This window comes from Stenella coeruleoalba, assembly GCF_951394435.1.
Source record: "Stenella coeruleoalba genome assembly, chromosome: 1".
In the NCBI taxonomy this organism is placed as follows: Eukaryota; Metazoa; Chordata; class Mammalia; order Artiodactyla; family Delphinidae; genus Stenella; species Stenella coeruleoalba.
In genome coordinates this window covers 136,001,315-136,029,191 of record NC_137169.1, presented here as the reverse complement: position 1 = coordinate 136,029,191, position 27,877 = coordinate 136,001,315, and the positions used below count along the sequence as shown (strand labels likewise).

General features: G+C 34.0%; 1 protein-coding gene across 2 annotated transcripts in view; it reads left to right on the top strand.

Annotated features, from left to right (window-relative positions):
* Positions 1–26,817, top strand: part of LOC307189185 (uncharacterized protein) — a 347,413-nt gene extending 320,596 nt beyond the window's left edge. For both annotated transcript variants that reach the window (XM_079927001.1, XM_079927000.1), the window contains exons 8-10: positions 13,880–13,933; positions 24,104–24,215; positions 26,559–26,817. In XM_079927001.1, coding sequence (XP_079783127.1) covers positions 13,880–13,933; positions 24,104–24,215; positions 26,559–26,696 — 304 coding nt within the window. In that variant the 3' untranslated portion in view covers positions 26,697–26,817. The remainder of the gene's footprint in view (positions 1–13,879; positions 13,934–24,103; positions 24,216–26,558) is intronic.
* The last annotated feature ends 1,060 nt before the right edge of the window (positions 26,818–27,877 follow it).

Here is a 27,877-nt window from a genome sequence, read left to right as displayed (position 1 = left end):
TACTTAGTAGGTGTTTGATAAATAGAGATTAAAAGAAAGAAAAAAATAAATGTGTGTGTATCGTTTTTTAAGGCAAGTTTAGACTGTTCTAAAAGTGACTTCTTAGTTTAGTCATCCTTGCCTAAAGTTAATAGCTTTTTCTTCTTCTTGTTTTTTTTTAATCACATGATTTTAAAACGATCTCATCTTCAAAGGTAACTGATTAAAGCAAATACATACATAAATGATTGAATTGATGATTTCCAAACAAGTTTTATTAACACAGTAAAGGACACAGAACTCGAAAGCAGTTGTCACTGGTGATGGATAGAACAGGGAAGAGAAAGTCAATAGGTCGATGCCGTTTAGAGTTTGGCCTTACAAAAAGTGCACTTAGATATCTGTTGGGAATAGTGCTGCAACCCCATTCTTGATGTTTCCTTTGGCTTAAAAGAAATTTCATAATAAAGGAGTAAATATTCTGCTAGGTACATTGGGAGGGGGACATAAATTTGGGATATTTTCAGTTTGGCTCTTTCATTTTTCTCCTTGGGAATCAAGCTGCTTGAAGTAAATACACATTCTACTTTGCTTCTTCATGTGAGGGGCTGGCTCCATTTTGTGAAGTAATTTGGTATTTTAAGACACTTTGGCATTGATATGCATTCTGAGAGTTTAGCTATAGGAAAACTACTAGCCATGATTTCCAGTTCATATTTAACAATATTAAAATTGATATTTCTGTTGTACCTATGAGTTTGTTTTTTATTACTTATAAATGATTCAGGATTGAGGTGCAAAACAAGAATGTTTTATATTGGACCTCCATAATATTCATTGGTTCCTTCAAATTTTACAGTAAAAGGGAGAAAATATTGAGAGAATAATCCGACTTCTTTAGAAAAATCAAACATTCTGTAAGCTACCTATATGGATAATGATGAGGCTATGTAGAATAAATTAGATTCCTTTAATTAAAAATATTAACCACAAAACTGTTGATTATCAACTATAAAAAGCCTGGCCTTTTAATCAGATCTTAGTTTAACTTGTAAACATCTTTAAATATCATTAATTCTTTTTCTAGGTTTTTGATAATGCAAATATATTGTAATTATTTTTCTAGATAAAGTTATTTCTGTGATATACTGTTGCTTTCTTGAAATTACAAACCTGGTGGAGATTAAAGCGAGAGAGGAAAAAATGTGGCAGTGATAAAAACTCAGGACAAACATTTCAGCATGTCAGTTTTACATCTGGCTGATATGATGGCAACAGATCTGTTAAGGCAAATGCTTTCCTGACAAGCTACTTAATTAGAGTTACAATCATCTTCCCAGAAATGATCCTTAAAATAAATTGTCTACTGTAAATGGATGAAAATAGTTTGTATCTCCCCAAATCTCCTGAAGTAAAAGAACCGAAGACAAAGAGTCTTATAAATACCGTAATTTTCTATATGAAAATGCAGGAGGAACAGTTTAACATTAGGTAACAGTAAGCTTTGCTGTGATGGGAAGTGTTGTGTTTTTTTTTTTTTCTTTTACACTTTTTTTTCAATGATTGATGTGGCTGGTAAAGTCATATTTTCTGTCATAAACATTATTAAGGGTATTCTATCTACAAACCTCTACATCAGTGAAAAATAAACGTGACTAGAATTACTTTTAAATTATATGTAATGTAGCACAATGCAAGGCCATGTAAGAAATCCTAAATGTTTTCTTTTAATTTTTGAATTTTATTTATTTTTTTATACAGCAGGTTCTTATTAGTCATAAATTTTATACACATCAGTGTATACATGTCAATCCCAATTGCCCAATTCATCCCCCCCCCACCCCCACCCCCCCGTGGCTTTCCCACCTTGGTGTCCTTACGTTTGTTCTCTACATCTGTGTCTCAACTTCTGCCCTGCAAACCGGTTGATCTGTACCATTTTTCTAGGTTCCACATATATGCGTTAATATATGATATTTGTTTTTCTCTTTCTGACTTAGTTGACTCTGTATGATAGTCTCTAGATCCATCCACATGTCTACAAATGACCCAAGTTCGTTCCTTTTTATAGCTGAGTAATATTCCATTGTATATATGTACCACATCTTCTTTATACATTCGTCTGTCAATGAGCATTTAGGTTGCTCCCATGTCCTGGCTATTGTAAATAGTGCTGCAATGAACATTGGGGTGCATGTGTCTTTTTGAATTATGGTTTTCTCTGAGTATATGCCCAGTAGTGGGAATGCTGGATCATATGGTAATTCTATTTTTAGTTCTTTAAGGAACCTCCATACTGTTCTCCATAGTGGCTGTATCACTTTACTTTCCCACCAACAGTGCAAGAGGGTCCCTTTTCTCCACACCCTCTCCAGCGTTTGTTGTTTGTAGATTTTCTGATGATGCCCATCCTAACTGGCGTGAGGTAATACCTCATTGTAGTTTTGATTTGCATTTCTCTAATAATTAGTGATGTTGAGCAGTTTTTCATGTGCTTCTTGGCCATCTGTATGTCTTCTTTGGAGAAATGTCTATTTAGGTCTTCTGCCCATTTTTGGATTGGGTTGTTTGTTTTTTTAATATTGAGCTGCATGAGCTGTTTATGTATTTTGGAGATTAATCCTTTGTCCGTTGATTCATTTGCAAATATTTTCGCCCATTCTGAGGGGTGTCTTTTCATCTTATTTGTGGTTTCCTTTGCTGTGCAAAAGCTTTTAAGTTTCATTAGGTCCCATTTGTTTATTTGTGTTTTTATTTCCATTACTCTAGGAGGTGAATCAAAAAAGATCTTGCTGTGATTTATATCAAAGAGTGTTCTTCCTATGTTTTCCTCTAAGAGTTTTATAGTGTCTGGTCTTACATTTAGGTCTCGAATCCATTTTGAGTTTATTTTTGTGTATGGTGTTAGGGAGTGTTCTAATTTCATTCTTTTACATGTAGCTGTCCAGTTTTCCCAGCACCACTTATTGAAGAGACTGTCTTTTCTCCATTGTATATACTTGCCTCCGTTGTCATAGATTAGTTGACCATAGGTGTGTGGGTTTATCTCTGGGCTTTCTATCTTGTTCCGTTGACCTATGTTTCTGTTTTTGTGCCAGTACCACATTGTCTTGATTACTATAGCTTTGTAGTGTACTCTGCAGTCAGGGAGTCTGATTCCTCCTGCTCCATTTTTTTCCCTCAAGACTGCTTTGGCTATTTGGGGTCTTTTGTGTCTCCATACAAATTTTAAGATTTTTTGTTCTAGTTCTGTAAAAAATGCCATTGGTAATTGGATAGGGATTGCATTGCATCCATAGATTGCTTTCGGTAGGATAGTCATTTTCACAATATTGATTCTTCCAGTCCAAGAACATGGTATATCTCTCCATCTGTTGGTATCATCTTTAATTACTTTCATCAGTGTCTTATAGTTTTCTGCATACAGGTCTTTTGTTTCCCTAGGTAGGTTTATTCCCAGGTATTTTATTCTTTTTGTTGCAATGGTAAATGGGAGTGTTTCCTTAATTTCTCTTTCAGATTTTTCATCATTGGTGTATAGGAATACAAGAGACTTCTGTGCATTAATTTTGTATCCTGCAACATTACAAGGTCATTGATTAGCTCTAGTAGTTTTCTGGTGGCACCTTTAATATTCTCTATGTATAGTATCATGTCATCTGCAAACAGTGACAATTTTACTTCTTCTTTTCCAATTTGTTTTCCTTTAATTTCTTTTTCCTCTCTGATTGCCACGGCTGGGACTTCCAAAACTGTGTTGAATGACAGTGGTGAGAGTGGACATCCTTGTCTTGTTCCTGATCTTAGGGGAAATGCTTGCAGTTTTTCACCATCAAGAATTATGTTTCCTGTGGGTTTGTCATATATGGCCTTTATTATGTTGAGGTAGGTTCCCTCTATGCCCACTTTCTGGAGAGTTTTTATCATAAATAGGTGTAGAAATTTGTCAAAAGCTTTTTCTGCATCTATTGAGATGATCATATGGTTTTTATTCTTCAATTTGTTAATATAGTGTATCATATTGACTGATTTGTGTATATTGAAGAATCCTTGCATTAGTGGAATAAATCCCACTTGGTCATGGTGTATGATCCTTTTAATGTGCTGTTGGATTCTGTTTGCTAGTATTTTGTTGAGGATTTTTGCATCTATATTCATCAATGATATTGGTCTGTAATTTTCTTTTTTTGTGGTATCTTTGGTTTTGGTATCAGGGTGATGGTGGCCTCATAGAATTCGTTTGGGAGTGTTCCTTCCTCTGCAATTTTTTGGAAGAGTTTGAGAAGGATGGGTGTTAACTCTTCTCTAAATGTTTGATAGAATTCACCTGTGAAGCCATCTGGTCCTGGACTTCTGTTGATGGAAGATTTTTAATCACAGTTTCAATTTCATTACTTGTGATTGGTCTGTTCATATTTTCTATTTCTTCCTGGTTCAGTCTTAGAAGGTTATACTTTACTAAAAATTTGTCCATTTCTTCCAGGTTGTCCATTTTATTGGCATAGAGTTCCTTGTAGTATTCTCTTAGGATGCTTTGTATTTTTTCGGTGTCTGTTGTAACTTCTACTTTTTCATTTCTAATTTTATTGATTTCAGTCCTCTCCCTCGTTTTCTTGTTGAGTCTGTCTAATGGTTTATCATTTATTTTTATCTTCTCAAAGGACCAGCTTTTACTTTTATTGATCTTTGCTATTGTTTTCTTTGTTTCTATTTCATTTATTTCTGCTCTGATCTTGATGATTTCTTTCCTTCAGCTAACTGTGTGTTTTGTTCGTTCTTCTTTCTGTAGCTCCTTTAGATGTAAGATTAGATTGTTTATTTGAGATTTTTCTTGTTTCTTGAGGTAGGCTTGTATAGCTATAAACTTCCCTCTTAGAACTGCTTTTGCTGCATCCCATAGGTTTTGGATCATCATGTTTTCATTGTCATTTGTCTGTAGGTATTTTTTGATTTCCTCTTTGACTTCTTCAGTGGTCTCTTGGTTATTTAGTAACATATTGTTTAGCCTCCATGTGTTTGTGTGTTTTACGTTTTTTTCCCTGTAACTCATTTCTAATCTCATAGCCTTGTGGTCAGAAAAGATGCCTGATATGATATCAATCTTCTTAAATTTAATGAGGCTTGATTTGTGACCCAAGTTGTGATCTATCCTGGAGAATGTTCCATGCGCACTTGAAAGAAAGTGTAATCTGCTGTTTTTGGATGGAATGTCCTATAAATATCAATTAAATCTATCTGGTCTATTGTGTCATTTAAAGCTTCTCTTTCCGTATTTATTTTCATTTTGGATGATCTGTCCATTGGTGTAAGTGAGGTGTTAAAGTCCCCCACTATTATTGTGTTACTGTCGATTTCCTCTTTTATAGCTGTAAGCAGTTGCCTTATGTATTGAGGTGCTCCTATGTTGGGTGCATATATACTTTTAATTGTTATATCTTCTTCTTGGATTGATCTCTTGATCATTATGTAGTGTCCTTCCTTGTCTCTTGTAGCATCCTTTATTTCAAATTCTATTTTATCTGATATGAGTATTGCTACTCCAGCTTTCTTTTGATTTCCATTTGCATGGAATATCTTTTTCCATCACCTCACTTTCAGTTTGTATGTGTCCCTAGGTCTGAAGTGGGTTTCTTGTAGACAGCATTTATATGGGTCTTGTTTTTGCATCCATTTAGCAAGCCTGTGTCTTTTGGTTGGAGCCTTTAATCCATTCACGTTTAAGGTAATTATTGATATGTGTGTTCCTATGACCATTTTCTTAATTGTTTTGGGTTTGTTTTTGTAGGTCTTTTTCTTCTCTTGTCTTTACCACTTAGGGAAGTTCATTTAGCATTTGTTTTAGAGCTGGTTTGGTGGTGCTGAATTCTCTTAGCTTTTGCTTGTCTGTAAAGCTTTTGATTTCTCCATCAAATCTGAATGAGATCCTTGCCTGGTAGAGTAATCTTGGTTGTAGGTTCTTCCCTTTCATCACTTTAAGTATATCATGCCACTCCCTTCTAGCTTGTAGAGTTTCTGCTGAGAAATCAGCTGTTAACCTTATGGGAGTTCCCTTGTATGTTATTTGCCATTTTTCCCTTGCTGCTTTCAATAATTTTTCTTTGTGTTTAATTTTTGCCAATTTGATTACTATGTGTCTCAGTGTATTTCTCCTTGGCTTTATCCTATATGGGACTCTGTGTGCTTCCTGGACTTGGGTGGCTATTCCCTTCCGCATGTTAGGGAAGTTTTCAACTATAATCTCTTCAAATGTTTTCTTGGGCCCTTTCTCTCTCTCTTCTCCTTCTGGGACCCTTATAATGCAAATGTTGTTGTGTTTAATGTTGTCCCAGAGGTCTCTTAGGCTGTCTTCATTTCTTTTCATTCTTTTTTCTTTATTGTGTTCTGCAGCAGTGAATTCCACCATTCTTTATTCCAGGTCACGTATCCGTTCTTCTGCCTCAGTTATTCTGCTATTGATTCCTTCTAGTGTAATTTTCATTTCAGTTATTGTATTCGTCTCTGTTTCTTTGTTCTTTAATTCTTCTAGATCTTTGTTAAACATTTCTTTCATCTTCTCGATCTTTGCCTCTATTCTTTTTCCAAGATCCTGGATCATCTTCACTATCATTATTCTGAATTCTTTTTCTGGATGCTATCTCCACTTCATTTAGTTGTTTTTCTGGGGTTTTATCTTGTTCCTTCATCTGGTACATAGCCCTCTGCCTTTTCATTTAGTCTGTCTCTCTGTGAGTGTGGTTTTTGTTCCACAGGCTGCTGGATTGTAGTTCTTCTTGCTTCTGCTGTCTGCCCTCTGGTTAAGGCTATCTAACACTAAATGGTTTTAAATCCTGATGCCCGTACTTGCTATCAAGGTAACCTTGGAAAACTCTTCAATCTTGTTGCCGAAAACCCAACCTCTGTTCACCGGTGCCAAATAGAAACCTGGAGACAGAGTTTTGGAAGAGTAGAAAAGAGTAGCTTTATAACTTTGCCAGGCAAAGGGGGCCACAGCAGGCTAATGCCTTCAAGACTGTGCCCCCCTTCCTTGGAAATAAGGGGTCTTATAGTTTCAGGGTGGAAATAGGTCTCTTAGGATTGGGGCTGAAGTAGTCTTGCATTCTTGTTTCCTCCTGGAGACATTGATTGCGATCATTAGGGCTGGCGTCAGGTGGTTCCCAAATAGGTTCTGGTGGTCTTCAAGGTTATAATTCCGTGATCTTTCTGGAATGAATAATGCTCACAAAGGAAAGGAGTGTTAGGGAGTGCTGTCTTGGAGAAGTAAACATCAGGTGCATAGTACAATTTTAGCTAGAGGGCAATCAGTATCAGAGTTCAATTAAGCAAAAAAGAGAAGGAAAAAAAAACATCTATAGGAGACTGGTTGAATGGCTGAAAAGAATAAAAGCTGATTAAGGGTTAACATAATGGGGGTGCCTCAACTAGTTTCTGCTACAGCAATCTCTTTCAAGGCTATTTCCAGGTCTCTAAATCATAGACAGTATTTTTGTTTCATAAGATATTTGTGAGAATCATAAAATGTAACCCCATTTAAAATAACGTCTAGGAAAGTATGGAATATAAAGAAAATATATATTTAAACACTATGTATAGCCCTGGATTTTGTTTTTATGGAAAGAAAGTTAATTTGGTTGGTCAGTAGCCTTAAAGTTTGCAGGTTAAAAGAGATTCAATGATACTCTTTAAATAAGAATATTTGTGGGTAAAGAATCATGGAATCTCAGAATTGCAAAGGACACTATGTGTCATCTTTGCCCAAATACCCATATGATTTCACTCTTTTTTATAATATAACTGCCAAGAGAAAACTATGTTTTGTGGCTCCAGTTTTTATATATTCATATTGATATATTTTTGAGAATCACAGTATTTTAGATAGAAAAGTCTTATTTACAAATCATTTGTATATTTCTCTATTTTAAGATAATATTTAGGTATCATGTACATCATAAAACAATTTAAAACAAATAAAAATTATTAATGAAATATTAAAGAGAAACCATAATATTTCTTTCCCTCATGTCAATGGATCAATCTGCAGTGCAAATTGACTACTAGGTGGTCTAGATATTTTCAATGTATTTCTTTGGCCTTGATGAGAAAGAGCTAAATGGAGTATATAACTTAGATTATACATGAGAATTGTCAAAGATAAGTTTTAAATTTTGCTTTTTTTTTTTTTAAGTTTTGCTTTTTATTTTTGTATATAATTTTTAAAACATTGTGATGTACTAAATGTGGAGATGTATTTAATTGATTCACTTAATTTTTATTATTTGAACATTTGAAAAGCGTAGTTATATTTTAAGTATCCGTGAGTGTTTAAACACCATAAATTAATAGTTTCAGATTTTAAGTATTTGGTAGAGTTTTAAATGTTACATTTATCATACAGAAGATCTTCACCATTCTCTCTGATAATGTTATAAAGAAGTAAATGTTACGAAATAAGTGAACGGCAAAAATACAATTTAAGTTTTTATATATTGGATTTATGTGTAAAATTTTGTGTGAACAATATGTTATTTTTGCTCAGAGAAATCTTGAAAAGAGCTTTATACGTTATAGATTTATTTATACCATGTATAATGAGAAACTGGAAAAAATAAAGAAAAAAATTCTACACATAATCATGGAACTAAAGTAATGATATTATGCAACTCTCCTATGATATATATAGTCTCAAAATTCTTAGAGACATTTTTACAAGAAATAGGCTAATGAAATATTATCTACAAAACTTGAAGAGACTTCAAAAATAGCTTTCTTTTTATAATGTTCATTAAATTAATATAAAAGCACAAAGGTATAATTTCTAATAATTTATTATAGGTATTTTATTCTGTTTCCCTTGCTTTGGTTTAGTAACATATAATTTAACAAATCTTGTCCCTTTTCAATGTACTTAAGTTTGTCTTATCTTTAGTTTAAACAACAACTTAGGCTTTAAGCAATTTTTCCTCTGTAAATGATACAGCCTGAAGACAAAGAAAGATGTTCACCTAGTGTACAAACTAACTCAATAGAGGGGCTCCATTAGGTTTAGGGAAGCATTCTTCTTTGTATAAGAAATACAAACAGTCATGTATACACTGGGAGTTGAAATACTGTGGCTATGGCAGAACGGATTTTAAAATTTAGATTCATATTTTAAATGAAATTTGTTAATTCTCAACCAACTTTTACCTAGTATACTTTCAGCAAAACGTGACTATATACCAAGGATATTTGGATATAATAATAAAGGAGATATCATAGCTTGTTTATTCAGAGAAGGATGTTTTCTAAACTTAAAATTGCAGATAAACTAGCTGAGCTTTTTAAAGGAAAGCACGTAATGAAGGAAAGTGCTTCACCCCCGTTAGTAGAAAAATCTCTGTGAATGTTTAATCACAAAGTTCACATTTCTTATTTTTATTTTTTTAATTAAAAAAAATTTTTTTACATCTTTATTGTAGTATAATTGCTTTACAATGTTGTGTTAGTTTCTGCTGTATAACAAAGTTAATCAGCTAAGTGGATGGAACTTTGGTTTGTATATATCTATACGTTGTCTGTAATGATCATGAGGGGTGTGGCATGCAGTTTATTAACCATCCCCATCCTCCATTCCATACCTCAGAGCTGAGGGACTGTCATTTTACCCCTTGAGGAAGTCCAATCTGCTGTAGAATTTTTTTTAAGTACCATGTGTATGTGATAACCATGAGGTTAATATGACCAGGGAAATTCAAAAGCTGAGGATATAAAAACATTGATGCAGGAACAGAAAGCATAAGACACATTTCTTTGCAGTGGGAAACTGAATGCACAGAGTTGAGAAGCAACACCTTGGCAAGGAAATCTTTTGAATGCTTCTGGATTTTGAGAATTAAAGAGAGAAGAGCAGGAGTTGGAAACTTTGCAAATGTGGAATTGTATCAAATACAAAATTTGACTAATTTTCACCCTGGTAACTTTCTGGAAATCTGTAGTACTGCAAGGGAATTTCTTTCCATATCAATAGTAGAGCTATTTCTATAATGAGCAAGGGAGATACAATTTTAAATACATGCAATATGAGATTTCACTGTGCATTGTCTACATCAAATGAAATATGTAGACACAGAACATGCTGTACAAGAACGGTACAGCATATCTGGCCTTCATACAGACAATTATGTCATAAGAGTTACAATAAGCTTTGAAGAAATCACTGGAAATTTTATGTACTTTGGCTTCTTGGTGGAAGTCTTACGTTATAGGAAAGAAGATCTTTTTCCCTCTGTCTCTTGACTCCAAAAGCAATTTGTAGTAAGCCTATGCATTTAAAGGAAACACGGTAACTCCTTATTGTTTTAGGGGGCCCAGTGATAAATGGTCAGAAATGTTGACTATTTTACTCACAAAAGACAAGAGAGACTTTGAACCAAGTGAAAAATTATGTTCCATTTATCATTGAGATGTGAGGATTAAGGGCCAACTGAGAAAATAAAAATAAGAACTTGTAAATATACAGAGTAAATACTGGTTATAGGTGCTAAATAAGTAGCCCAAACTTTATCCATGGAAAATGAATGAAGTGCTTATGTCTAAAAAATTTAGCAATAGAAAGAAGAGAGATATTGTGTACATTTTGAAATTATAAGTTTTCTAAAGGACACAGAAGGAGTTATTTTCTTTTAAGGAATTATCTGTGACTTCAGGGGACTCATTTTTAAATAGGAGAAGGTAAAAATTTTATATTTAAACTATCAATTGATATAAAGAGTGGCAACAAGTTTAAAATTTTTCTATTTTCTATTTCATATTACAGTTGACTCTCCATATTCATTGGTTCTGCATCTGCTAATTCAACCAACAGAGGATTGGAAATATTAAAAAAAATTCCAGAGAGTTCCAAAAAATAAAACTTAAATTTGCTGTGAGCAGGAAATAGTTATTTACATAGCATTTACATTATGTTTACAGCTATTTACATAGCATTGACGTCATTTACATTGTATTAGGAATTATAAGTAATCTAGAGATCATTTAAAGTTAAGCATATGGGAGAATGTGTGTAGATTATATGCAAATATTATGCCATTTTATGTAAGAACTTGAGCATGCCTGGATTTTGGTATCTGGGGGGTGGAGTGGGGCTTGGGACAAGTACCCCTGGGGATACTGAAGGACAATTATATTCCACTTCTGTTAGTTTCTGGTTCAGATTTTATAACCCTGTCTGTTGCTACTTGAGTAACAGTATAACATGATTTATTGCAGAAGCCTCTTTAAACTATTATAATATTACTACTACTAATAAAAAAGGAATGCCTCTCTGATAGCATAAGGCCTCAAGTGGGGTTTCCATCTCACTGAGATGAGAGGAGCATTGATGGGCACAGGTCCTGATTCAAATACAGCAGAATAGAGGGAACCATTTAGGAGTAATGAGAATACTCTAATACTGGATTTTGGTGAATTATATATTTACAATGGGTGAATTTTATGTTATGTCAATTAAATCTCAATAATGTTGTTAAAAAGCTAATTTTGCAACGTTTCAGTACTCAATAGCTCTAGATTTTATGAAGCAAACCATCCAAAACAGTAAAATAACCACTGACAATCTTCTAAGTAGTTTTTAAGAAAGGAGTTTGGTATTGTGCTTTTTAAAATTTCCTCAAAAGGGACTTTACAGACTTTTAATACAAAAAAGCTTGAATCCCCAAAAGAAAATATGAACATTACAGATATATTCCACTCCATGGTCTCTCTCACTGCTTTTTCATCCCCATGTGTCAGATTTAATAAACTAAAATTTTCAAAGAAAACAGCAAACTCAAATCCCTGTCCTTAAAATTTCACTTTCCCTTAACTTCATTCACTATTTTCAAAATTCCCCAAATGGCATTCACCGATAATAAAAGTAAATGCATCTGTCAGCAAAAGAATATTTTAAAGACATGTTGCAGTGTAGTTTAAAATTTAGTAGACATTCTCTAAAAAGTGGATTCATTCATGTATAATAAAATCTACTATCTGATATTTATCTCATCTGTTTGTGTGTGTGTGTGAGAGAGACCTTGTATCCATTCTATTAGAATAGAAAAATAATATATGTTTTCTTATTAAATTAGAAAAGGTCACTTATCTGGGAATTCTATTTATACTAGATTCTGAGCCAACTTGTTGCCAATAAGAAGAATACTCTTGTTGATTCTCAATACTTATGTATGATGTTACTAACCTGAATATTTTTCTTTCTAAAATAAACATTGTTCAGCCAGTTTACTTATTTTCTCACAATTAACTAAACTTTTTTCAAAAAATAAGTGTGACTTTTAGAAAATGTAAGCTTGGACAGTATATCTTGTCTAACACTTTACTTCCACATCTTTAAGATGGATATTAATTCCTGTTGTGATGATTAAATATTATATTAATATATCTAGCCCAATACCTGGAAAAATTGTAACTGTTCAATAAATACTTAGCTTTGCTTGGTTTTCTTTTTTGTCTGAAGGTTCTAGTTATATCTAGAAAAATAACCCTTTCTTATAGAATATGGTCTTTTAATAATATGTCTGAGGTTGGGTATTTTAAAGTAGGTGCACTTTGAATTTGAGGTTGAGTTAAATCTATCAAAAGTATTGCTCTACAGCATTCAACTCAACCTCAAATTCAAAGTGCACCTACTTTAAAATACCCAACCTCAGACATATTATTAAAAGACCATATGTGGAGAAAAGGGAACCCTCTTGCACTGTTGGTGGGAATGTAAATTTATACAGCCACTATGGAGAACAGTGTGGAAGTTCCTTAAAAAACTAAAAATAGAACTACCATACGACCCAGCAATCCCACTACTGGGCATATACCCAGAGAAAACCATAATTCAAAAAGAGTCATGTACCAAAATGTTCATTGCAGCTCTATTTACAATAGCCAGGACATGGAAGCAACCTAAGTGTCCATCGACAGATGAATGGATAAAGAAGATGTGGCACATATATGCAATGGAATATTACTCAGCCATTAAAAGAAACAAAATTGAGTTATTTGTAGTGAGGTGGATGTACCTAGAGTCTGTCATACCGAGTGAAGTAAGTCAGAAAGAGAAAAAAAATACTGTATGCTAACACATATATATGGGATCTTAAAAAAAAAAAAGGTTCTGAAGAACAGGAATAAAGAAGACGACTTTATGGAGAATGGACTTGAGGACACAGGGAGGGGGAAGGGTAAGCTGGGACGAAGTGAGAGAGTGGCATGGACATATATACACTACCAAATGTAAAATAGATAGCTAGTGGGAAGCAGCCACATAGCACAGGGAGATCAGCTCGGTGCTTTGTGACCACCTAGAGGGGTGGGATAGGGAGGGTGGGAGGGAGACACAAGAGGGAGGAGATATGGGGATATATGTATATGTAGAGCTGATTCACTTTGTTATACAGCAGAAACTAACACAACATTGTAAAGCAATTATACTCCAATAAAGATGTTTAAAAAAAAGAAGTATTGCTCTACCCTTGTAATGAAGTTAAAGAGTTTACCCAAGGACCACAGTGGATCAGTCTACAGTGTAGAGAATGGAATCACTTGAGGGAAAGGTATGCCCAGATCGAGGAAGAAAGCATTTCTTTTCACCGCTCCTGTGTGATGCATAGGTGCCAGAAATAAATGAAATAATAATGAAATTGGATCAAAATCAACAAACAATATGGGTCAAATAATTTAGGACTATTGCCATACTGTGAGAAAAACTGGCGATACATTTTGATAAAAATATTATTGTGGGGTGTGTTATGATACAAAAAAGTGACACCACTGAATTCCTCGTGGGCTAAATAGACTCATTTTCCAGATGCTTGCTGAGCTCATTAACTTTCCAAACTGTCTTTGCTTATTCATTTGTTTTTCCTTCTATTTCTAGTTGCCCAGCTCCACATAGCAGGATACTCTTGGACACGAAGACTTCCCTCACCAGGTAAGCCCTCACCTACAAGTGAGCTCTGTACCGGTACTCTCCCCAACACTCCCAAATTTGGAGCTCTTATTAACTCTAACCTAAATAATTATAATATTCTCCTTATCATTCTATGTCTAGTTTCTTCCTGTCTGCCCTTTTCCACATGAGACAATGTTGCAATTTCTGGAAATTACGTTAAAATACCACAGTATTCACAGTGATATGTGTGCATATTTTTGTGTTTGCAAATTAACTATGAACTACATATTCTGAAGCCCTTGTTCTAGAGTTTGATAAGGCAATAAATACTGCTACCTAAATCTTGACTAAAGAGACTTTTACTTCTCATAAGGCACGTTAAAAATGCTTTGTCATTGGATTGAATAGCAGTGTTCATGTTTTGCAATTGATGAAGATTATTTTCACACCTCTGCATTTGGGTGAGTGGAGGGTAGAATCTTCAGACTGTACATTAGGTTTGATCTTCCTTGCAGCCTCTGGAGGATTTATCACTGATCTGACTAGAAAGGTAGTTAATTCTGCTGTCAGAATATGTTGCATTTGTCTCACAATAAAGCCTTCAAGTAAAATTTTGAAGCAACAAAAGAAGAGAAAAGAAGAGAGACAAAAATCTTTGCAGGAGATGGGAAACAGGCTGTATGACTTTTTGTGGCAAAATTGGATACTTAACACTTTTATTATAGTATATCACTAAGAAGGACTAAAATTTCACTTACCTATAATTATCTGAGACATCAAAAGGAAGCTGACAATTGTTGAAAGCCAGAATGGCTTAAGTTGATGTAAACTTCATAAATGACAATTCTTATTATTTTTGATCCTTGATCAAAGATATAAATGATATTTTTTATATAAATTCCTTTTTTTCTCCATCATGTTCAAGATTCTGTACATTTTTAATTTTTAAAAATTGTTTGCTTCTTACCTCTTTGTTCATTCATAGGAAAACCCTTGGATAAATTTATTAATATGTTTATCACAGTTTCACTTAGAGTAAAAGCTTAATGTCTTGAGGACATTTGACTCCATCCACAAAACTTAATATTTAAAGTACGATTCTTCTGAAGAAATTTCCAAGCTAACCACAGCAAAATTCAGCAGGACACTGAACTGTCTCCATTCTCCTCAAACATGTATGTGCCTCTTCATTCCTAACAAATAGGTAAGAAAAACTAATATATTAACCAGGCTCAAGTAATTTGGTATCAACTTTATCATTTCTACTGAAAATTATTTTTAACACACTATATTCTACCATTTATTTTATCTTCTGTGTCTCTTTCCAAACACACCTTAACTCTTGTTTTATAAACAAACAAAACCCCTCTTGTCTCTAAGAGTCTTATTTTACCACTTTGTTTAATAAAATGATGGTAATAAAAATGAGATGATGATGATGACAATAATTACTAATACCTAGGTAGTTTTAAATTTTTATGCATATAGTAACTAATTTGATTTGTCAACACTCTAGGGTAAGTACCCATTTTGTAGATAAAGTAAATTATGCTAAGTGGTATTAAGTTACTTGGCAAAGGTCACACAGGAGAGCAGATTTAGAATCAGCTACTCTGGCTTCACATACTTTAGTGTTACCAAATAAAACTCAAAAATCAACATTATTGGAATAGTTTTATATGACCTGGTTATAAAATTTCTACCTCAGAACTTTTGTCATCCTGTCGTCCCCTAATTACATGTAGCTTCTTCTTCCTTTGAACACACATAAGAATTTTCTCTCTCTTGTAACACTTGATATTTTACTTTTTAAATTTCTTTCATCATTCACATTCTTGGCACCATCATAATATTTCCACCTCTTTAACATACATACTTGAAACATAATTAGTTCCCTTGGGTCAGTAACTCTGAAGAGTGCCCTTGGGAGTTAGGTCATAATTATAAATTTCAGACCAAGAAAGGAGCAGACATGGCAAATAGAAAATTGAAGCAGGCACACATATCCTCTTGCCTGAGAGTAAATCATGGTTTCAAGAGTACGTGATGAGGGAAGAAAGGTTTTACTCTACATAGATAGCATCAGGACGGTTCTAGAAGAGTTAAATACAAGGGTGTCAGTGGAGACAGGTAGGATGTTATTTGATATAACACAATAGACAGTGCAGGGACAGCCAGACAGATAGGTTCAGACTTAACATCATGGGCATTTGTCCACTAGGTGGGAGGGCTTAAGTCACATGTCATTAGTTCAGAGTTCAGAGTTTTCCAAGAGATAGTCAGGAACACAATTCAAGTTAGAATGGGTGCCTGAGCAAATTTTTTTTTTTTTTTTTTTTTTGCGGTATGCGGGCCTCTCACTACCGTGGCCTCTCCCGTTGCGGAGCACAGGCTCCAGATGCGCAGGCTCAGCAGCCATGGCTCACGGGCCCAGCCGCTCTGCGGCATGTGGGATCCTCCCGGACCGGGGCACGAACCCGTGTCCCCTGCATCGGCAGGCGGACGCTCAACCACTGCGCCACCAGGGAAGCCCTGCCTGAGCAAATTTTAAGAGTAATAACTTAAATGAGGTTTTCTCTCACACAATTAAATGGCCAACAACAAAACAAAGCCTAAGAACAATTACCAGAATCAGGAAACAAAGACATCCTGAACGTCTGCAAGGATGACTTAGTATTTCACCTGAGGTAGCAACCTAAGGCTTCTTAATTCCTTCTGACTGAAGTCAGCCTTGAGTCAAGACAGCCTTCCAGGGCCTAGGGGTTGGACTGACCCAGGGTTACCTAATAAAGTCTCAAGTGGCAGCGCAGAAGAGCTTTCAGAGGTAGAGTATGTCAGATCCCTTAGAAAATATATTTTTCTCCGTAATGCTTTAAAATGGCACCTGAGATACTGCAAAGATTTCTTTTCAGGTTGAATTACATTAACTTGAATCCTTAAAAAGTAGATATCATTGAGGATAAGCTTGGAAGAATATCTTCCCTTTTATTACAGTTCCTTTCTAATGCATTTTTTCTTTCGCATTTTATTAAATATGAGCCTGCACTAAAATACTTTCTGATCTTCACTTCCTATGCTTTTGAACACCTCAATTCTACTTCATCTTCCCCCTAAGGTTCCAGCCTCAATTCTTCTCACATATTAAGCAAAGTGAAATTGACATTAAAGCCAGGGAAACACATCCTGCTTCATTCATACTTAGTATTTCTATGCTTACAGTCAGAAAAAAAAATAATGTACATGAACAACAGCATCTTTTACTCTTTCTAATGCACCCACTGAAGTTATTGCTATATCTTTTTTTTTTTTTTTTTTTTGCGGTACGCGGGCCTCTCACTGCTGCGGCCTCTCCCACCGCAGAGCACAGGCTCCGGACGCGCAGGCCCAGCGGCCACGGCCCGCAGGCCCAGCCGCCCTGCAGCATGCGGGATCCTCCCAGACCGGGGCACGAACCCACGTGCCCTGCATCGGCAGGCGTACTCTCAACCACTGCGCCACCAGGGAAGCCCGCTATATCTTTTTTTTTAACATATTGAGCAAGCTCTTTAATTTAAAATCTCATTGTTTTGATCTGCTATTGGTTGAATCTGTGAGTGTGCAACCCAAGGCCCACTGTATGTAATTCTCCGGCTATATATATTTTTCTCCATCTTAAGTTCCCCATCTACTTACAAAGATTCTATTTCTTTTGATCTTTTCCCCTAAAAAAATGAAAACCAAATGAGCTAAATACACCTTGAGGTTTTTCTTAGAAAAAAGAAAAAGCACATCATGGCACAATAATCTCTTAGAAATACTAGTCCAGAAAGAAGATCTACAGATCTACAGAAGTTGTATTTAAACTCCAATCTGGAACAAAGTTGAATCTTTTTTTTTTTTCTTTTTTTTTTTTTTTTTTGCGGTACACGGGCCTCTCACTGTTGTGGCCTCTCCCGTTGTGGAGCACAGGCTCCGGACGTGCAGGCTCAGCGGCCTTGGCTCACGGGCCCAGCCGCTCTGCAGCATGTGGGATCTTCCTGGACCGGGACACAAACCCGTGTCCCCTGCATCGGCAGGCGGACTCTCAACCACTGCGCCACCAGGGAAGCCCCAAAATTGAATCTTATACTTAAAGTTTTCCTAAAGCAAAAAAAAAAAAAAAAAAAAAGACGTGAAAATTTTGATAGGGTCTTTTTGTGTTTGATTACAAGATCTGTACCAGATAGTTGAATTTATTAGTATTACCTCAGATAGGAAAACTATATAAATAAAATAAGGAGGGGGATACTAGGAGAAGATTAATATAACCCAGCCATGCCCAATTTTTAAAAATAACCTTCATAGCAGAAGGTTAACCTTCATAGCAGAAGGTTTTGATGAAGGCACCAAAAATACACAATAGGGAAAGGATAATCTCTTCAATAGATGGTGTTGGGAAAACTGGATCCACAATAAAAGAATGAAATTGGACCCTTACATCTTTATTTTATGCACACAAATCAACTCAAAATGTATTAAAGACTTAAACGTAAGACCTGAAACCATAAAACACCTAGAGGAAAACATAGGGAAAAAGCTCCTTGAAACTGATCTTGGCAATGATATTTTGGATATGACACAAAAAGCAAAAATATACAAATGAAACTACATTAAATTAAAAAGCTTCTGTACCACAAAGAAAACCATCAACAGAATGAAAACACAACATACAGAATGGAAGAAAACATTTGCAAACTATATTTCTGATAAGGAGTTTGTATTCAAAAATATAAAGAGCTTTTATAAGTAATCATATTATAACTGAAAATAGTTAACTACATATATGCCACAAGGATAAAGACTTTCAAATATAGCTAAATTTGTATAAGCCTAAATAGATGCCTGTATATTGAGGAGCACAGAATGAAAAATGATGCTTTTTTAGTATGAATATAAGGTGTTTGATATACTTAATTCTCTAAAAAGTTATTTCAGTAGGAAAAGACATTTTCTTTTTATTTATTTGACACAGTGAACAACAGAAAATCATTTTTTGGTGGGTGCTACAGAGTCGGTTGCATTTCAAAGACAGAAATTCTATGGTCTCGTTTGTGTGTTTTTACACCACTATGATTCTTCAAACTGCTTAGAAATGTTTTAAAAATAAACCATTAGTTATTGGTATGAAGAAACACATGTTTTCCTTTTTTCTAATTCATAACCAGCTTCTATCACACAATTGATTTTTGTGGAAGAAGTTTACTGCCGAGTAAGCCAACTTTGGTATAGTGGAACAGTTTGAACACTGTTCTCCATTTCAATCCACTTTGCAATACATATATTTCCCACTGCTAGGGAAATTCTAGTTTTTACATTCATTTTTTTAAGCAAGAAAAGGGTTGTGACATTTAACACATTCTAGATGTAGATCTAAATAATTACTTTAAGTTGAATAATAACTTGAAGTGAAACCACATTTTCTGCAGCATTGACTAATCATATGGAATGATGTGATATACAAATAATTTGTAAATCACTCTATTAGAAGCTTGTTTCTTAACAAATTTCTCCCTGATTCCAGAAAAGCTTGTTAAAAAAAAACACAACTCAGTCTAACATCCTTTGCATTTGGCACAATGAATTCAAAAAAATGATATGACATAATTGTATTCTTAGGTAATTAATCTTTTAAATTAGCCTTATTGTTTAGAGCAATTGCATAGAACATCATATGAGGAAATAATATTTGAGGTTTAAGCAAATTTTAAAATATCAGTATCATAGAAAATTGATCCATAATGTGTGTAACAGTATTTGTATGTTGAATTGTTAATAGGGCATATTTAAGTATTTTCTCTATACAGTGAAATAGGAAGACAATCATGAACAACAACAGTAGATGTAAGCAAAACTAGACTTTGCAAAGTTAAGATTTTTAAAAAGCATATGTCACGAACATGGGCAAATGCAAATATATTGTAAATAGTTCTATTCATTTATTGTAAATAAAACATAAACCTTAATTTAAATAATTAATTTTATATGAATTGTGGATATATACACTCCCTCTATATATTTATACACACACACACACATTTCTGTTAAGGTCAGGGAGCAAAAACTGAGTAAAAAGAAGAAAGGTATATTAATAAACGAACAGCCCAATCAAAAAATGGACAGAAGATGTCAAAAGACATTTCTCCAAAGAAGACATACAGATGGCCAAAAAGCACATGAAACGATGCTCAACATCACTAATTATTAGAGAAATGCAAATCAAAACTACAGTGAGGTACCACCTCACACAGGTCAGAATGTCTATCATCAAAAAATCTACAAACAGTAATTGCTGGAGAGAGTGTGGAGAAAAGGGAACCCTCCTCCATTGTTGGTGGGAATGTAAATTGGTATAGTCACTGTGGAAAATAGTATGGAGGTTCCTTAAAAACTAAAAATAGAGCTACCATATGATCCAGCAATCCCACTCCTGGGCTTATATCTGGAGAAAACCATAATTCGAAAAGATACATGCACGCCAGTGTTCATTGCAACACTATATACAATAGCCAGGACATGGAAGCAACCTAAATGTCCATTAACAGAGGAATGGATAAAGAAGGAGTGGTACCTATATACAATGGAATATTACTCAGCCGTAAAAAAGAACAAAATAATTCCATTTGCAGAAACATGGATGGAACTAGAGAGATGATCATACTAAGTGAAGTAAGCCGGACAGAGAAAGAAAAATATCATATGATATTGCTTATTTGTGGAATCTAAAAAAATATTGCTTATTTGTGGAATCTAAAACTTATCTACAAAACAGAAATAGAGTTACAGATGTAGAAAACAACTGTATTGTTACCAGGGGCTAAGGGGGGGGTGGTAAATTGGCAAACTGGAATTGACATATATACACTACTATATATAAAACAGATGACTAATAAGAACCTACTGTATAGCACAGGGAACTCTACTCAGTACTCCGTAATGGCCTATATGGGAAAAGAATCTAAGAAAGAGTGGATATATGTATATGTATAACTGATTCACTTTGCTATACACTTGAAACTATCACAACATGGTAAATAAACTATACTCAAATTTAAAAAATGAAAAAAAAAGGTAATGGAAGTTCTTCATTAAGCTGAGTTTGTTTTTTAAATATTAATACACTTATCTAATTTTTGAACTCCCTATCTTCCTGTTTTTATTATCCCAGTTGCAAGCATACCTCTCTTTATTTTTAATATACATTATAATGTCAAGCCTATTTTATAATATATATGTCAAGGTGAGTTTTTAAAATTTATTCTATTTTATATCATTTTAGGCCTTTTTCATATACAATTATTCCCCTTAATTTACCATCATGTTAACTCTTCTCCTAATCATATATTTCAAATTATGTCAGTAAAATTCTCAAAATTTTAGGTGTCCTTTTGCAGGTGTCATTGTCTTATCAAGATGTGACACACAATTTCAAATTTGCTTCACAGTGAAGAAAAATAGAAAATTTGTTGCATTAAAATATACGATTCACAACCACATTCTAGATCAATTATGTTTCTTGGTTAAATTCAATAGTTAGTGTCTCTGAAAGTGGATATTATTAGCAATATATCAAGGAAGTAAAACTAGATGAGGATTTGGAGTTTTAGTTTTAGGATTAGGCAGGACTTTCCTAATGTGTAAGAAACAGGAAATAGTACAGGTAAGTTTGTAATGATACAATCTGGTCATTTCACTTCTACTGTGATGAATGGCCTGCATATCTCATTCAGGTCCTTTTGCTACTTTCACAAGTTATGAAGTCCTGGGAGAAAGAGAGTCTGCTTGGTCAAGCAAGTATGGGTCAATACAGCTCACCTGTACTGGGGATGCTGGAGAGAGGAAAAATGGATCCTGTAAGCCAGAGCTATTTTCCTACCAATACTGTACACAATAGAACAGAGAACATCCCCCAAAAGGAAACTGGCAAATGCATAATACACAACCTAAATATGCCACAGTTAGAAATTCAAATAGTTGAATAAAATTCAGTCACATTTGCAAATATTCAGAGTTTTTAGAAAACTGAATAAATATCTTTAAGAGGTGTCAATAGATATTATTCAAGGCAGTGCATGTGTAAACATTAAATTTGAGTTCAGATATCACTCAAGTGGATAGTTTTTATCAATAAAATGGAAGAAACGAATAACTGAATATTTGGAAGAGAAGTGAAGTTACAATATTCTTGGTAGGTTAATTCTGGAGCTGTCTCTACAACCGCAGCCAGATTAGCTGTATCAAAGCATTGCCTGAATTTGAATTTGAATTTCATATTACAAGAGGATGCACTGCATGACTAGAATTACTAGGTCCCTACTGAGTGGTGCTATCATGTAGACAAGTAGCAAAAAGAAAAGATTATTCTGCCCTATCCAACTGTGATGTGCTCGAATAGGTCTGGTCTTTGTTATACAGGTAAGATTGGGACTTGATAGACTCAGCAAAGTAGAGAGTTGAAATGTTATCCTGAAAATTTCTACTGAAATAGAATACTAAATTAGATTAGGAACCAAAACCTAATTTAGGACTGAAAAAACAGAATTGGAAATCTGTTTTGTTCATGTTTATCAGATAATTATAGAACGTTTCTTTCACTTAAGGCTACACTCATTTTTTTCTTGGGACTCAATTTAATGGCGACAGTATGGTGGCAAAAATGCAATTAGGTTTTTGATGAAGCATCTTAGGGTGGACTGGTTTACAAACACTTACTGTTCATTGTGTGAAGAGCAATGCATTAGGTCCTTGGAGAGGGTGTTCCAGCAAGGGAAGATGCAAAAACATAAAAATAGATGTAGTAACAATTTCATTATAATTAAAGATTAGATATTAGATTGTTTCCAGCCAGAAGTATTAGTTTGCTCACATCCACTTTTATTTCATTGTCACCTAAAAGTTTATTTGATAGAATATTTATGAATGACACCACAAAAAGAAATTTTTTGGATTATATTGTCTACTGATAACAGTGTATATATTCTCTTTTATGGAACATTTACTATGTTAAAACATACTGCTAAATGATCTGTGTTAAGAAGTGTGAGGTAAGGGAAATGTAAAAGTTAGGGTGCTGCCTTCCAGAATCGAAATGTATTATAGATAAATTGTGCCGATTTGGAAATCAAGTGAAAACTTTTACATATATTACCTACTGTAGGCTCATTTAAAAATCAGCACAATAAAAAGACAAAAACAATTCTGGAAAACAATTAATGATGAACTAATATGTATAATCACTATTTAAAAAAATATTTTTAGGAAATATGAGCTTTCCAGTCCCACTTAAAAAAAAAGAAAAAGAAAAGGTAAACTTTAATGGGAGTATGTATGCTTATTAATTCAGTCAACAAATATTCAACAAATGTCATTTATAACTTTCTTCCAAACTGTTGCTAGTGTGATGGATAATGCAAGATGAATAAAAATGGCTTCAAATGCTCCACATAGAAGAAAATACTCAGGTTTATCTCTCTCTGTGTATAACTTACAAAAAAAAATTTAAGGATGTTGTACATTGTGTAATAGTTATGTTTATTTTTCATTGCCTTCTAAGAACCTATTGTAAATGAGTTTTTAATAAGCAAAAAAAAAATTACTTGGTGTCACTAATGAAAAACTGTACTTTTTTAGAGCAAAACATTCTGATGTTATTGGAGTCTATCTTTTGGACATTTTTAAGTTTAGTTGGTAAATGAGAAGTACTCCCAGTTTTTTGTTTTTTTTTTTTAAGAACTTTTCTGTATTATAAATTGAATCCTAACTGGCATATTTTTGATCCAACTATTTCTGCATTTTTAGCTGTTGGTTTTGGATTTCTCTGGATTTTCATAGATATTAAACTAAGAAGATATTAAACAAGCTTCAGCAAGACCTACTAGCTCTGTTGACTTCAATAATTGCTTCACTTTGCCCCCTAATAGTTAAATTAACTGAAAACTGTTGTAATGTATGTCTGCTTTTTTTTTTCAAATTAGCATGCATTTTTAATTTGGATTTGTCACACATGATTTTATTTGTTTTATATTTTACTTTTTTCTCACGATCAAATGGTCACTTTGCAGGTTTTCATATACTGTTTCCAAAGAATGTCAGAACACCTGTTATCATGTATACTAGTTGTCTATTGCTGTGATTACCTCACAGATTACCTCAAAAGTTAGTGACTTAAAACAAGATGCCTTTATTATCTCATAGTTTCTGTGGGTCACGTGACAGCAGAGTGTCTCTGGTTTGGGGCTCACACCAGGCTGCAGACTCGAACAAGGAAGGATCCAGTTTCACTGAAGTGGCAGTTGACAGAACTCAGGTCAATCCTTGCTTTTTGATGAGATTCAGCTCTTTGCTGTCCTTGTTTTTCTATAATTGTATAATACTACCTGCAACATGGCAGTTTGCTTCCTCCAGAGTGAGGTGAGGGAGAGAGGGATAAAGAGAAAGGGAAAGAGGAAGGGTGGAAGGTGGGTGAAGCAAAAGGAAAGCAGTAGTCCTTTAAAATTTAATTTAAAATGACATTTCATTACTTTTGCCATATTCTCTTGATTAGAAGCAAGTAACCAGGTCCAGTCCACAATCAAGAAGAGACAATCACACAAGTTCATGAATAAGAGGAGGCTGGGTCATTGTGAGCGATTTTACAGGTTGTCCATCACAACATGATAACAACAACAAATGTGTACTTTTTAAAGAATTATGTGAACCAACATTGTACACATAGATGAATTTTAAGCATCAACATTTTATACCTAAATCTACTGGCCAACAACAGGAATAGCTTAACACACAATAAAGAAAATAAGTAAAGTTAAGAAATCTTCAGGTGCCCTGCTTTTCCCTGTGAAGAGTGTCTGTTATTATTGATGAGAAATGGGTTGGGTTTTAGGTCTTCAGCCGTTAGCTGATTTTTTTTTTTTTTTGCCAAAATTTTACCTCCATCTCAAGAAAGAGGTTGTTTATTATCTAGAATCTTGATGATTAAGAGAAATGGTGAGAAATGTTCTAAATCTAAAACTGTTGGTTGGACAAAGTGTAATAACATCAAGAACAATGGGTTAATTTACCAGACTGGTGACAGAATTCTGCTTCATAATCCTAATTCATGAACTTTCCTAACCACTCAGATCACAGATTTGCCAAATTCTGAGACATGAATATTTTAAAATTAGTCTCTTGCACTTTCTCTAAGACAAGCAGTCTAAATGCTCTGACATTTAAATGTCTTTATTATTGAATTTAATGTGTCATGATATTATTTTCTCTATGTATTTCATCTTTGAAGATTTATAGAATATAGTTTAAAAAGTTATAGGTAGGAGAATGGACACATCAATGCATGGTTTGTAGGAATGTAGGTGAATGTCTGTGTACTGACTTGAAATGGTTTCCCAGATATATATTTTCACAGAAGATAACTAAAGTGCAGAGCTTTTTAAGTATTTTATAATTTCATGTTTACAAATACTTATATATGTAAATATTTGTATATGTATAAATCTAAAAATAATATGGAAGTATTGGGTTGGTCAAAAAGTTCAGACAGGTTTTTCCATAAGATGTTACCAAAAAAACCCAAATGAACTTATTGGCCAACCCAATAGTTGCCTTGTATACAAGGGCATCAAGTTTCAAGGAGAGGTTTATTTTTCACTGAATATTCTTGCATATTTTTTATTTTTATCACTTTCTTGTATTAAAAAAATCAAAGTAAAACAGTAATAAAATAAATATAAATAAATTAATAGGTGACTACATGATTATTGTAGAAAAATTATGTTAACTATATTTCTTGGCAAAATTTACAATTTTTATTAAACGTTGACAATTATGATAACACCTGTTAAAGAAATTGATCAATTATTTTATAAATTTAAGAGACAATTTTTTTCTTCATGCATTTGCTATAATAACACACCAATTCATGATTACACTGAAAATATTTTTATTAAACTACTTGGTGACTAATAAAAATATTTTCATTTTTGCACATATTCATAAAAAGTAACCATTTGAAAATTTTCCTTGTCTAATATGCAAATCTACATAAGTGAAGATTTGCTTCTTTTTTATTAACATTCATGTAAATATTATATATTTTGCTTATAGCTCTTTTAATATATCCTCTGACCTTTAACAGAAATATTTCTTTACAAAGAATTCTTGAGCATTACATTTCACGGTCTCATAACATAATGTCATTAGAAAATATAATTCATTCTTCGGACAGAACTGAGAGATTTCTACCTTTCTTGGCTACATATTAACAGATTTTTCTCTTAAAAATGTAGAAAAACATAACCATGGGATGTCTCTAAGGATTTATATTTAAATTATAATTTAATATCCTCAAGTCAGTGAGGTTTGCTTCTAATATTTTATATTATGGCTTTGTTATTTAAAATTGTAATCTTTTGCTATTCATAGGCAATTTTATTAAAGATAACTATTTTTCACTTAACAGAACTAAGATAACCCATTCTAGGAAGATTTAGATCAAATCCGTTTTATTTTGTGCAGTGAATTTCTTTAATCTGTCTCTCATGCTGAGTGGTAGATGGCATTCATGGCCCCATTTCTTCAACACTTTGCTATGCTTTTTCAGTGTCTCCCCCTTCTGATATTTGAGTAATGTGATTTGATTTGATTTGGCCTACAGAATAAGATGGAAATAACAGCTTGTCTGTCCTGTGCCCGGGGCCAAAATGGCATTGTTTCTGTTTCCCTTCTCATTGTTTGGTCACCTCCAAGAGAAGCGCATGCCCAGACTAGCCAGGTGGTCTTAGGAGGAAGGTGAGAGAAGCAGCACGGCCTCAGGTAAGCTCCCTCATCCCAGCCTCAGCTCAAGCAAGCATGTCTGTGATCAGCAGGGCCCCCCCGCACAAAATCCTCAAATACATGAAAATAAATGCTTATTGTTGTACACTACTGAGTATTGAGGGCTTCTTTTCTAAAACAGACCTTAATTTTTAGAGCTGTTTTAGGGTCTTAGCAAAATTGAGCAGAAAGCACAGAGAGTTCCCGTGTGTCCCCAGCTCCCACATATGCAGACTCTCCACTGTCAACATCCTGCAGCACCAAGTGGTGTATGTGTTATTATTGATGAACCTACATGGACACTTCATTATTACCCAAAGTCCATAGTTTTCATCAGGGTTTACTCTTGGTTTTGTATATTCTATGGGTTTTGATAGATGTAAAATGACAAAAGAGAAATTTTGAGTTAATTTTTATAAAAAATGTAAGGCCTGTGTCTGGGTTAATTGTTCTATATGCAGATATCCAGTGATTCCAGCACCATTTGTTGAAGAGACTATTGTTTATATGTTGACAATAAAAAAATCTTCAGAGTAAATATCTGGAGAAAATTATTTTTTAATTAGTGAGATTTTAAAATATGTATCCTACTTCTTTTGAACCTAGTAGAGATGAAAAATTGAATAGGATGAAATAAATAAATATCAAAGAAATTATGCAAGAAATTAATAGCAATAAACATATTCACCTAAGAGGATATTTCTGAAAGAAATAATCTTTTGAGCAAGTGTGTCAAGGTAGATGTTGAGTATTTGTAAAGTTTTTCTTGTTTGTTTTTTTTTAAACTGACATGATAGGAGATCTTGACTCAAAGAGTTAAAGTTTCAATGAAGTTATGTGTACAATAGCTACCAAGACACTGAAAATAAGGTACACAGTCACTCAGATGTTTTTTCTGCCACCATTGTTTCTAAGACTTCTACCTTAATCCAAAAAATATAATTAACTAACATTGGCGTCCCAGGAGGACACTGGGAGAAGCCAAGAGCCACATTGTAGGTTTACTCAGTTTACTCAGTCTATGGAATCACCTAAGAGATGAAGAACTAAGGCCTGCCAATAGCCACACACATGAGCTTGGAAGTGGATTATTGAGTCCCAGTGAAGGTTCATATAAAGCCAGCCCCAGCTGAAAGCTTAACAGCAACCTGCTGAGAGCCC